Source organism: Puma concolor, chromosome A2, assembly GCF_028749965.1.
Source record: "Puma concolor isolate L17-30 chromosome A2, mPumCon1.1.hap2, whole genome shotgun sequence".
NCBI lineage: Eukaryota > Metazoa > Chordata > Mammalia > Carnivora > Felidae > Puma > Puma concolor.
This window is the reverse complement of record NC_141668.1, coordinates 89,535,981-89,549,140: the sequence shown is the minus strand read 5'-3', so window position 1 is coordinate 89,549,140 and position 13,160 is coordinate 89,535,981. Positions and strand designations below refer to the sequence as shown.

The following is a 13,160-nucleotide window of genomic DNA, read 5'->3' as shown; positions in this document are numbered from 1 at the left end:
AGAGTGATCAAAGAAATTGTACAAATTCAGATAGCTCATAAGTAGCAGCTCACTACTTTCTTTTTTTAACGTTTATTTATTTTTGAGACAGAGAGCATGAACAGGGGAGGGGCAGAGAGAGAGGGAGACACAGAATCTGAAACAGGCTCCAGGCTCTGAGCTGTCAGCACAGAGCCCGACACGGAGCTCGAACCCATGAACTGTGAGATCATGACCTGAGCTGAAGTTGGACGCTTAACTGACTGAGCCACCCAGGCGCCCCGCAGCTCACTACTTTTTAGATGATGGTCTTCTTGGGGCGCCTGAGTGGCTCAGTCAGTTGATCGTCCAACTCTTGATTTTGGCTCCAGTTGTGGGCCCAAGGTCATGGGATCAAGCCCTGCGTCTGGCTCCTCAGTGAGCATGGAACCTGCTTGGGATGCTCTCTCTCTTCCTCCACCCCTCTCCCCACACACGTCTCCTCTCTTTTTAAAATAAAATACAAAAATAATTCAGGTCTTTCCGATTCCAGACACTGAGCTTCAACATCATGCCTCAGCTGGATATACACTAATTCTTAAATGGCTGGGGCAGGCAGCTGCTCTAGGAGTTCAGTTAAAATCAGATTCTGGAATGTTTTTTTAAATTCATAACAATGGCTATTTCAGGCTCTGAATATGGTGATCATAATGAACTTTCTTCATTTGGTAGAATCTATAGAGCTTTCAAATTATAGACTGTAACAGCCCAAAGGAATTTTAAAATTACTTACTTAATAGGGATTCTTGTTGGCAAACTTGCTCTAGAAATATCTGCATCTCCTAAGAAGATGATAAGTACTTACTAGAAACTTATTTAATAAATTTGGTCTGCTCCTCAGAACAGTGAACAATGAGGATTTTTTGACCTCTTCTGAAAAATTACTGCTACTTAGGGAGAATTAAGTGAAAGTAGTGCCAACATAGTTATTAGCACCACAAATTTGATAGATGTGCCCCTAAAAGAACACTATAAATTATGCTAAAATAATTCTGAGAATGAATAAGGCCTGTCACCATCTATCATAGCTGTTTATTTTTATAAGAAAAATATAATGTGGATTAAAAATTGGAGGGCAATTTTTGAGTCTTTCAACTCTGCTTTTAGCAATTTTTGAATATATGTAATATATGTAAATATATTTTAATTTTAAATGTATAAGTTTATGTTAATATATATTTAGATGTATTTTATACTTATGTCTATTTATCTTTATGTAAATATATATATATATATCCATAGATTTGAAATAAGTGCTACAATTCTATAGGTAAACCACCATAAATTATTTCATACTTCTAAATATATTCAAAGTGAGCTTGCCATTATTGACTTTGGCCACATCCTGGGAGTGTAGAGCAAACATCTCATGGCATAAAGCAATGGAACTGTTTTCTTGCTGGTCACCTGGGTTCTGGTCTTTCTTCTCCCCAAGATACAATGTGAATATGTAGGCCCTTAACAGTGATTAACCATATACCTACCATAGGGTTGGGCACCTTTATATTAAAATGTTATCTAAGGGGTTTAAGAGCTCATATATATATATATATATATATATATATATATATATATATATAGTGACACACATGATAATTACCTTCACCATGTGTTTGTGTCCTGTGTATCCCTCCAGGGTTTGGGCAGTGGCATAGATGAGGTTGGCATCCTGTGCCCTTGTCTTTGGTAGAGATCAAGACAGACATGAGGGGGGGGCTGTTGGAGGAAATACAACTCAGAGTTGAAAGGGGACTGTGGTGATGGTGAGCTGATTAGAAGCCAAGGGACTCACAAAGTACTGTAGGAGAGGTGATCAAGAGAAATGCTATTTTTTACACCTGAAACCAATATAACACTGTATGTTAACTATACTGGGATTAAAATAAGAGAGAGAGAAATGCTATTTAAATGTTTTTAAAATGTATATTTATTTATTTTGAGAGAGAGAGAGAGAGAGAGAGCAGTGCATGCACAAGCAGGAGAAGGGCAGAGAGAGTGGGAGAGAGAGAATTGCAAGTAGGCTTTGCACTGTCAGCACAGAACACAACATAGGCTTTGAACTCACGAACCGTGAGATCATGACCTGAGCCAAAATTAAGAGTTGGACACTCAACTGACTAAGCCACCTAGGCTCCCTGAGACCTCTTTCTTTCTTTCTTTCTTTCTTTCTTTCTTTCTTTCTTTCTTTCTTTCTTTCTTTCTTTCTTTCTCTTTCTTTCTTTCTTTCATTTCTTTCTTTCTCTCTCTCTCTTTCTCTTTCTTTCTCTCTCTCTTTCTCTCTTTCTTTCTCTCTCTCTTTCTCTCTTTCTTTCTCTCTCTCTTTCTCTCTTTCTTTCTTTCTTTCTTTCTTTCTTTCTTTCTTTCTTTCTTTCTTATTCTCAAGTTAGTTAACATACAGTGTAGTCTTGGCTTCAGGAGTGATTCATCACTTATGTACAACACCCAGTGCTCATCCCAAGTGCCCTCCTTAATGCCCATCACCCATTTTCCCCATCCCTATTAACCCTCAGTTTGTTCTCTGTATTTGAGAGTCTTTTATGGTCTGCCTCCCTCTCTGTGTTTTTATCTTGTTTTTCCTTCCCTTTCCCTATGATCATCTGTCAAGTTTCTCAAATTCCACATATGAGTGAAATCATCTGTCTCTGACTTACTTTGCTTGGCATAATACCCTCCAGTTCCATCCACGTTTTTGCAAATGGCAGGATTTGCTATTTTTATTTTATTTTATTTTTAAAAAAAAATTTTTTTTCAACGTTTATTTATTTTTGGGACAGAGAGAGACAGAGCATGAATGGGGGAGGGGCAGAGAGAGAGGGAGACACAGAATCGGAAACAGGCTCCAGGCTCTGAGCCATCAGCCCAGAGCCTGATGCAGGGCTCGAACTCACGGACCGCGAGATCGTGACCTGGCTGAAGTCGGACGCTCAACCGACTGCGCCACCCAGGCGCCCCTGGATTTGCTATTTTTAAAGACAACCCCCATAGAGTTGCTGGCCAAGTGGCTAAGTTTCCAACTAGAAACAGAAAAGAAGTTTGTCCAAAAGGAGGTTAAATAAAAGGGTTTAGCTATGGACTGAAGGGTTAGAAGAGACACAAGCCATAGGGCACATGAATTTAAAGATCAGGCCCAGGGGCACCTGGGTAGCGCAGTCGGTTGAGCGTCCGACTTCAGCCAGGTCATGATCTCGCGGTCCGTGAGTTCGAGCCCCGCGTCGGGCTCTGGGCTGAAGGCTCAGAGCCTGGAGCCTGTTTCCGATTCTGTGTCTCCCTCTCTGTCTGCCCCTCCCCCGTTCATGCTCTGTCTCTCTCTGTCCCAAAAATAAATAAACGTTGAAAAAAAAATTTAAAAAAATAAATAAATAAAGATCAGGCCCAGAAAGTAGGCTTTCCCTCTGAAAAAAGAGTGAAAACTACCTTCAGATCTTTAAACCAGATCAATGACAATGTAATGTAATGGTTAAAAGCAAGGACTCTAGGGCATCTAGGTGGCTCATTTGGTTGAGCGTGAGACTTTGGCTCAGGTCATGATCTCACGGTTTGTGAGTTCAAGCTCCACATCAGGTTCACTGCTGTCGGTGCAGAGCCTGCTTCAGATCCTGTGTCCCCCTCTCTCTCTGCCCCTCCCCTGCTCACTCTCTCTCTCTCATTCTCTCTCTCAAAAATAAACAAAACAAAAGAAAAAAAGAAAAAAAAAAAAAGCAAGGCCCCTACACTTAGACTGGTTGAATTTAAATCCTGGCTTTACCACTAGTTGTGTGACATTCGGCAAATCACACAATAATTCTGTGTCCCAGGAAAATGGGAATAATCATATCTACCTTATAGAGTTGTGGTCAGGATTAATGGAGTTAATTTATTAGAGCCTATATATATATATATATATATATATATATATATATATACACTTAGCAGTCACGTTGTTATTCCTAGTTCGAACTTTTCACAAGCAGAGAATTTCAGATAATGACATTGGGCACGTGGGGTGCTTCTCAAGCCAGTTTCTAATTGCTGAGCCCTTCCTTCAAACAACATTAAATTATTAGAACTTATGAAGCCCAGATGCTCTGGTTGAAGTGGTGGTGCCTGGAGCGCCCCCTGCTGCCTCTCCCTCAGACTCCCATGGAGACCCCTAGGCACTACTCTGGAGCACATTTTGAAGACTTGGAAAGAATGTAACCTTGGATCAGGTCCTATCTGCCATTAATAGGCTGTGTGACCCTCAACATGTTCTTACTGGGCCTTAGTGCCCTGACCCATGCACCGTAAGGAGCTAGATTAGTTCAGTGGTTTTCAAATTCTGCCACTGTAAAACCCTAAGAGTTCCTGAGAAGTGTACCAGGAGGTTTTGGGGAATGGGTGACGAGGATCATGCTGGATGAGGCGAGGGAACCCAGTGACTTCAAAAGCTAGGAATATAGGAACATGTTGAGATTTCATATATTTGTTTAAAGAGTAAGTACCACTGCTAAAGAAATTTTGACCAAATTATAAAAGTGCCTTCAGTTTCAATTATTCCCTAGTCCCTCAGAAATGTACTCATCAGACCAAAGTAGCAGAAGTGAAAGCATGCATGAAAACAACAAATACTAAATCTGAGGAAACTGAGTATTGGGAATGTGGTATGGACTATTCATAAGGTGCTGTGCAGTGACCAGGGTATTTCAGTATCTCTGATATCTAGGGAGAAGGCAAAACCTCTGTGACCTGACTTTTTTCTGGGTACTTTGACCTCATTGTGTTTATGGGAACATAGACTGGCACAATGATAACTAAGTTTGTGGATCAATGAGAAATACTACAATAGGGATGTTGTATACTCACGATCAGAAGACAACTAAAGTGAACACTTGAACACTGTATGTTGTAAGACTTTTCTTGGTGGTTAATGATGTCAGAAAATATATTCTTTCCAAAGCAAATTTCAATTAAAGTTTTCCATTTGTGATTGCTGTGTTGCTATTAGAAGTGAGTGTGAACTCAGAAGCTCTTGACTTGATTGAGATTTGACAATGAAATGTATTTAGATAAATCAAGTTTCCATGTCCCCTCTGGGCATAAAACCTGCAATTGATTAGTGAGTCCATAGGCCATGTTTGTGGCTTGGATTAGCACTATATTTAGTCCTCTTCATTTTCAATTTGCTAATGGCAAAGGAAAACCTATAAACACATGTGAATATATAGTGTGGTAACTTCTGTTTATTAGTAATTTTGATAATGATTAATTTTTTTAATGTTTATTTTTGAGAGAGAGACGGGGGTGGGGGGGCGTTGGGGTGGGAAGGGAAGGGTGGAGAGAGAGGGAGACACAGAATCCGAAGTAGTGCCCAGGCTCTGAGCTGTCAGCACAGAGCCGGACGCGGGGCTCGAACTCACAAACTGTGAGATCGTGACCTGAGCCAAAGTCGACGCTTAACCGACTGAGCCACCCAAACGCCCCAATTTTGATAATGATTAATATGTGACAACAAGGGCTGATTACGTTATAAACGTCACATACAGTGTGAAATGAAGGCAGCCCAGTAATTTTTCTTTCCAATTTTGTCTCCTTCCCACCATTCAAAGCTCTCACTATTATGCCATTGTGTATGTGTAATATTTTTCTGTTTCACTGCTGAAATATGTTAGCTTGGAGCAGCATCACCCATTAACACTTCAGCGTGGCTTGGTTTGTCAGATTACTTGTAGAGAGTTGGGTCCTGGGAGCTGACACTAGGGGATAGTAACAGTTCAACAGGGAATAAAAATCAGAAAGGTCTGCAGAATGGAGAAGGAAGGTACATCCACATAGAGACCAGAGTGGGGAATGTTGGGAGCCATGAGGTCCCATGGGCCCCACAAAGGACAAGATGTTGACTGAGAGGTACACCAATGGAGGGGAAATACAGAGGCCAAACTTTGCCCTCTGCAGACTTTGCAGTGCCTTGTACATAATCCATCTTCAGTAAATGATGGCTGAATCAAATTATTTTTTGTCCTAAGGTGGTTTTGGTAGAATGAAAGTTGAGATTTAATGTTAATATTTTTTCAGTTACAAAAAAGATTTTTGTATGGCTTATTTTCTAAAATCAATTTCCTTGAAGAGACATGATTTTCTGTTTTAAGTTTGTTCAAACAATACATTTTGTGCCAGAGAAGTACTTTTTAAGGAAAAATACTTCAAATATAAAGCATAAATAATTCTTCCTTTAATAAGACAGTTCCTATTATAGCCACTGAATAACACATCTGCTACAGGGATGTTATTTTTTTCACCAATATATGTGCACGGCTCTGATTAGAGGCGGGAAAAGATGCACATCTACTTCAAATGATGAATTAGACCCAGTAGGGAGAAAAGATGTATTTTATTATGATGTATCTTATTATTATAAGATGTATTTTATTACAGAACCTCTGAATAGCCCTTTAAAAATACTTCTAAAAAATGTAAAATCTTGGAGCGCCTGGGTGGCTCAGTCAGTTGAGCAACCGACTTTAGCTCAGGTTATGATCTCACTGCTTGTGAGTTCGAGACCCATGTCAGGCTCTGTGCTGACAGCTCAGAGCCTGGAGCCTGCTGTGGATTGTGTCTACCTCTCTCTCTGCCCCTCCACTGCTCATGCTCTGTCTCTCTCTCTTTCTCAAAAGTAAATAAACATTAAAAAATAATAAAATTAAAAATAAAAAATATAATTCTCTGTCTAAACTCTCTATGTGTTATGGTGACTGTTGATTTCAGAAAAGAAAGTACATTAGGAGCATCTTTCTCCTGTGTTAGTATCCTTATTGCTTCACAAAACATTTTATACCAGTCTCCTGAGGAAGAAATTTTAATCAGCATCCTTTCCATACCTTTTCTTCTATCCAGGATTTGCTCATATCTGCAGTTTTCAGAATAAGCACACGAATGTTACAATATCTTTACAAAGTAAAACCGGAAGATAATTATTTTTTTTTTAATTTTTAAAAATTTTTTGAGAGGGGCGCCTGGGTGGCGCAGTCGGTTAAGCGTCCGACTTCAACCAGGTCACGATCTCGCGGTCCGTGAGTTCGAGCCCCGCGTCGGGCTCTGGGCTGATGGCTCAGAGCCTGGAGCCTGTTTCCGATTCTGTGTCTCCCTCTCTCTCTGCCCCTCGCCCGTTCATGCTCTGTTTCTCTCTGTCCCAAAAATAAATAAACGTTGAAAAAAAAATTTAATAAAAAAATAAAAAAAATTTTTTGAGAGACAGAGCATGAAGTGGGGGGGGAGGGGGTGGGCCAGAGAGAGAGAGAGGGAGACCCAGAATCCGAAGCAGACTCCAGGCTCTGAGCTGTCAGCATAGAGCCTGACTTAGGGCTCGAACTCACAAACCATGAGATCATGACCTGAGCATAAATTGGAAGCTTTACTGACTGAGCCTCCCAGGTGCCCCTAAACTGGAAGATAATTCTCAACCCAGGTGCCTTGGGTTAAGCCTTGACTCTTGTTCATTTGTATCACTGTTCAAATGCACTCAGTTTTAAAAAGATTGCATCTATACAGTAACATTTAAAAATGAGGTTTTTTGAAAAATTTTAAAAATACGTTAAATTATCACCAAATTTACAAGATTTAGATTAACCTTTCCTATTCATTTTCAGGGCTACGGCAACGCACAGGGGCCAGATTATTTTCAAAGATGCTTTAGCCCAGCAGTTGTGTGAACAAGGAGGTAAGAATCATCTTGGACTCCTCTATGTTAGTTTTGTCAAAATTACTCACGGTAGGCCCTGTGTCCTATGTACTAAGTATTTCATCACTATTACTTGATCATCATGCTTTAAAAATGGAATTATTGATCCCTTCGTATTCCTAAGGGGGATTTATGGATTCGTATTTAGTAATTATCAACAAAGATCTCTAGACTTCTGGAAATACTAAACATGAGCAAGAGAAACTAAGAGAAAATTTATCTTCTTTTCCTATTTTTTTCTAACTAATTACATTTAGTTGTTCTGGAAATATAAATCTTAGTAATTTTAGAATTTTACAAAAAAAAACCCTATCTGTTTAATTTCCACTTAAATTTCTTGTCAACTTTGTTGAAAATGTTTCTACTTAATTGCTTTTAAACATGATCTGTGTGCCATGTCTATATTCTTGTTTCCACTGTGTGCACCATTAATTTCAGACTTGTGGATAGATGCCATATCATTTTAGATACGTTAAGTGGAGATTAAATAGTCACATTAAATGGCTTGTACTTTTTGAGTGTCTCATACACATCCTGAGTCTCACCCATACTAGACTCACAGATGCACATATGCACACGTACACACACACACACACACAATGAAAAGGTGAAGACAGGATCCGTGCCGCCACACAGCGTTTGTTCACTCTACTTCTTGAACTCCCACCTGACTTCATTTGTGTCCTCACTGTAGCATTTACCACTTCACATAGAATTTTCCTCTGCAAAGAAAAAGATAAACCCTTTGAGAGAAGGCTTCTCAAACATAGGAACTATGCCTTTAGAGCTCTTTAGTTCCCCGGAACCTGGCATATGACAGCCATTCAAAAAATGTTGATAGATTAAATGCAAGTTTTTCTCAGCGATACATATATTTCTTGATTTAAGCATTTGATAATGAATATATTTGAAGCCAGTCTTTGTAAATGTCATGCCATTTTCACCATCATAGGCATAATATCAATTTTTTTATGCAGTCGTATTTTGGGGAAATTTGTCACATTAAGAATTACATTTTTGAATTTAAGGAAATTTCTACAAATTATCTCTGCTAAAGAGAATCTAATGGGCTCAGGAAAGAAATGGGAAAAATTATATTGGTTTCTGAAAGGCCTAAGAAAACACCATTTATTAGTTGTAATAATATATACATCATCAATATGGCTTTATCTAAATAATATGACACCTGATGATTATTACTGGCAAATTTCTGATTGTGTACGTATGTAACTCTTGAATCAGAAAACCCCATTCTAGTTATAGTTTCAAAAATATTATCAGTGTTCTTAGGTTGAACTGATTTTTATTGTGACTTTTGTGAATGCAAAAATGTGATAGCCTTTGTAATAGGCTCAAGAACTCTGTTACAGTGTAAATCTTTTTTCAGACTGAAAATGTTCACAATACTGAAAATATAGAACACCATATAACAGTGAACATTAATGTTCTGAAAAATGCATAGTGTCAGAAAAAGATATGTCTAATTTTATTAACATTTACCATTGTCTAAAAGTTGATCTCTTTTAAGCATTGGATTTTTTTAGTCTTTTCTATTGTAAATGAATTGCTGGAATTGGGTTCATTTAAAATGAAAAGAAAAATCCGAGAAAAACCAGTGGGAAAAATTCTCAGCCAGTGGGTTAAAAAAAAAAAAGCCTTATTCAGTCAGATTGTACATGAATATGGTTTACACAACGGTAGATGTGGATGTTATTAAAAATGCTATTCAGCCCAGGACCAAAGGAAAACATTAAGCTTTTCAACAACACATAATCAATTGAAATCATATCAATCCATCCAAGATAGGGTGGAAAGAATACTAACAAGAGTGATGGCTTCCTGCTGTCAGGAATAGTAAGGAAAATAATTGGTGCTGTAAACCCTATATCTATTTTGGACCTACTTTTAATTAAAACATTAATTATCTCCTTAAATAAAAGAACATAAATTTAACAGGTTATAATTTCCTATACATTGGAAGAAGAATATTTAATGTGCTTATAAAAGAGAAATAAATGACAATCATCATCACCAAAGCATAATACTTTTCAATTACAACATACTTAGTAGGTTTGTTGGTTTTAATTAAATTAAACAATTTAAACAAAACAAATACTGCTTTGTGGAGCTTCAGGACAGCTATTATTATAAGACTTATATTGGCGGCTAAGCATGCTGAAAAAGTAAAAGGATCAGAAAACATGCTAGTGATGCCTTTGGTAGTCTATCATCTCGATCCTTTTCCTTAAAAGACATTCGTTGAAGGATTTTATTCTGCAAACTTGTATCTAACACCTAAAAAGACCTTGTCTTAACTCACAGTGCTAAATACGGCTATAAAAGTGAAGAAAGACCCATTTCCTGTTCTCCAGGGCTGGGCTATAAATGGCAGATCAGCTAAGTTTGCCTGGGGACCTTAGGAAAGGCTCCCCAGGGAGCAAGTTCTGAAAGGTCAAGAGCAGTTTAAATAAAAAGGGGAGGAATTCCATCTATCTTCTTCTCATTCCCCTCCCCCCCCTCCCCCCCCCCCCCCCCCCCCCCCCCGACAAACCTTGGATCAAGCCCCATCATCTCCTTTGGGATTTGCTTAATAGCCTCCTCTTGGGATTCCCTGCTCCCACTTGCCCAGCACCCTAAGAAGGGCTGCTATAATGAGCTTTCTGAAATGGAAACATGATTGTGTCATGTCCCTGCTTAAAACCCTTCAATATCTGGGGCGCCTGGGTGGCGCAGTCAGTTAAGCCTCCGACTTCAGCCAGGTCACGATCTCGCGGTCCGTGGGTTCGAGCCCCGCGTCGGGCTCTGCGCTGATGGCTCAGAGCCTGGAGCCTGTTTCCGATTCTGTGTCTCCCTCTCTCTCTGCCCCTCCCCCGTTCATGCTCTGTCTCTCTCTGTCCCAAAAATAAATAAACATTGAAAAAAAAAAATTAAAAAAAAAAAAACCCTTCAATATCTCCATTGGAGGCAATAGTTTATCTTCAAGGTAAAACTCTCTACTGCTTATCACAGCATACAAGGAAAATCCCACACAATGTGGCTTCAGTTTGCCTCCCCCACCTCATTTCTTGTCATCCTGTCATTTCTACCTTAAAATTCCAGAATGTACCTCATTCCATCACCCTTGTATTATTTACATTCTATGCCTGCCCCCCCCCCCCCATTTTATTGGGCTGGACTACCCATTTGTGTCTTGTCTGGCTAACTCAGGCTGTCAGACCCTGCTTAGGTATTGCCTCCTGCTGAAAAAACATCTCTGATCTCCCTCAAGCTCCTCCTCAAGCTGGTCTTGGTGACTCTTGTACATGGTGACATAATCCCTGGACATATTTCTCAAGGCACAATAATAATACAAATGGAGACACTGTCGGCACTGTTATGTGCCAGACTCCACTCTACCCATTCTACAACCAGGACTTCATTTAATCCTTACAGCAACTGTCTGAAGAAGGAACTATTATTACCTCCACTTTACAGGTGTTAGAACAAAGACACAGTGAGAACAACTTGTTTAAGGTCACAGAGCTGGGAATTGGCTGAGCTGGGACTGGAACTCAGGCAGTTTGGCCAGGAGCACATGATGATAATCATCACATTACACTGCCTTTCCAATAAAGCACTTACTTCAGCATGCACTCATTTAACTGGGCTGCCGTTTTTTTTTTTTTTTTTTTGCATATTACATAAGAACATTATCACAGGTGCTTTGTCTTCCATTAGATACAAGCTCCTTTAGGACAGGGCCTGTGCTTTCTATTACTGAAATTGCTAAAGCCTCACACAATGTCTGGTGCATAGTATGCACCCAGTAAACGTTGAATGAACGAACAGTTGAATCCAACTAGTCAGATAGACGTGAGCAAGAGGAAGCTACCTGGTAGGTCATTACAGCTAAGCCATGAGGCTGGGAGGGTAAGTGAAGCCCTCTGTTTGCTCTGGAGTTTAAACATTGTTCTGTAGACAGTGGGAAGCAGGAGGGTGACATGAACAATCTGTGTTTTTGAAAGAAAATGGGATGGGGGTGGAATGGGTGGCAGAGGTTAGGAATGGGAGACGGCAGAGCAGTAGTAGGATGCTGTGTCACCCTGGCAAGAGCTAAATGAAAATTCGGTCTTGGAGAAAGAAAGAGTTATGGTAGAGAGACTTCAGAGAAGATGTGATCAAAGTAGCGAGTGAGGGAGGGAAGAGGATCCAGGGTGATTCTGTGGTTTCTGGTCTGGGTGACTGGGTGGCCGGTGATAGCAGGGACTGAGAGAAGAAATGAAGAAACTTCAGGTGTTTGGGAGAGAATGTAATAATCTGGTCTTCAGCACGTTGTCTCTGAGGGAATTGCTTTTCCACCCTGCAGGGCTCTCCAGCAGCCTGCTAGGAAGAGAGGCAGATTTGAGAAACATTAACATATTGGTGCTGAGGAGGGAACGTGCTCATCCAGGGAGATCCTTGGGAGAAGGGAGGAAGGGCCTCAGTGTGGAAGACTAGTGATGGCACAGGAGCAGGAAGAAGAAGGAATTCCAGAGAAGCTTGGGAGACTGGGAAACTCAAGGGAGACATTTCAACATGGTAGAGGTGTTCAACAGGGACAAAAAAGGCCTCCGAGAGAATGGAGAGGATGAAGTATGAGAAAAGCCTTGAAGATTTTGCAGTTAGAACATTATTAGCGATTTGGCTATAAATGAGGATGGTTTCAGGAGAGACTAGACTACCCGAAGCTGCCCTGTAGTGTGGAAAGCTCTTGCCCAGGCTTTGGAGACAGACATTCAAGGGAAGAAAGATTATTGTGAGTTGAGAAGTAAGTGTGAGGCAGTGTTTCAAGTTGAGGCTTTGGGCAGAAAAATCTAGGATTAAAGGGAAAGGAAGAGGGCAGCCAGAGGGGAAAGCAGACTGAAGGAAAGGATGGGGACTCTCTCTCTCTCTTTCCCTCCCCCACCCCCCCGATATCACCAGAACACATTTATAGGCATCCAGTGCCTTGCAGCAAAGACCACCAAGAGCACCCCTGTAGCTGACAGGTTGGGTTTACTGCTCATTCCAGTACGGAGAAATCATGCCATAGAACCAGGGGACATCTCAATAAGAGGATGTTACAAAAGGAATTACTATGAGATTTCGAGCTGTATTTCATGATTTTGGCAAGGTCTTGTGTAAGTGGGGCTTTGCTCTGTATTGGATGCCATAAACAGTCATTCTGGTTGGGGATCTCAGTAAACCCTAATCTACAGGGAAGGTAGACAAGAGTGAGATTAAGCTAAAACTGGTAAAGAGACAGCACCGTCGCCACTATTCCGGGAGAAGGGGATGTGTGGTATACCGTGAGGTAGACAATGTTCTTTCTGGTTGTGTCCACTTTCAGGCATCATGACGAAGCGGTCCTGTGTCTGTCTTGTCCCATCATGACCCCAGAGTGGCTTTGTCCGCAGCTGATGTTCTGTGAAGTCATTTCTGTTCTTTGGGA

The 13,160-nt window shown here is 40.3% G+C and overlaps 1 protein-coding gene across 2 annotated transcripts in view; it reads left to right on the top strand.

Annotated features, from left to right (window-relative positions):
- The window catches only part of RELN (reelin), a 535,402-nt gene that overhangs the window by 218,822 nt on the left and 303,420 nt on the right, over positions 1 to 13,160 (top strand). For both annotated transcript variants that reach the window (XM_025929644.2, XM_086696880.1), the window contains exon 4: positions 7,620 to 7,690. In XM_025929644.2, the coding sequence (XP_025785429.1) occupies positions 7,620 to 7,690 (71 nt within the window). The remainder of the gene's footprint in view (positions 1 to 7,619; positions 7,691 to 13,160) is intronic.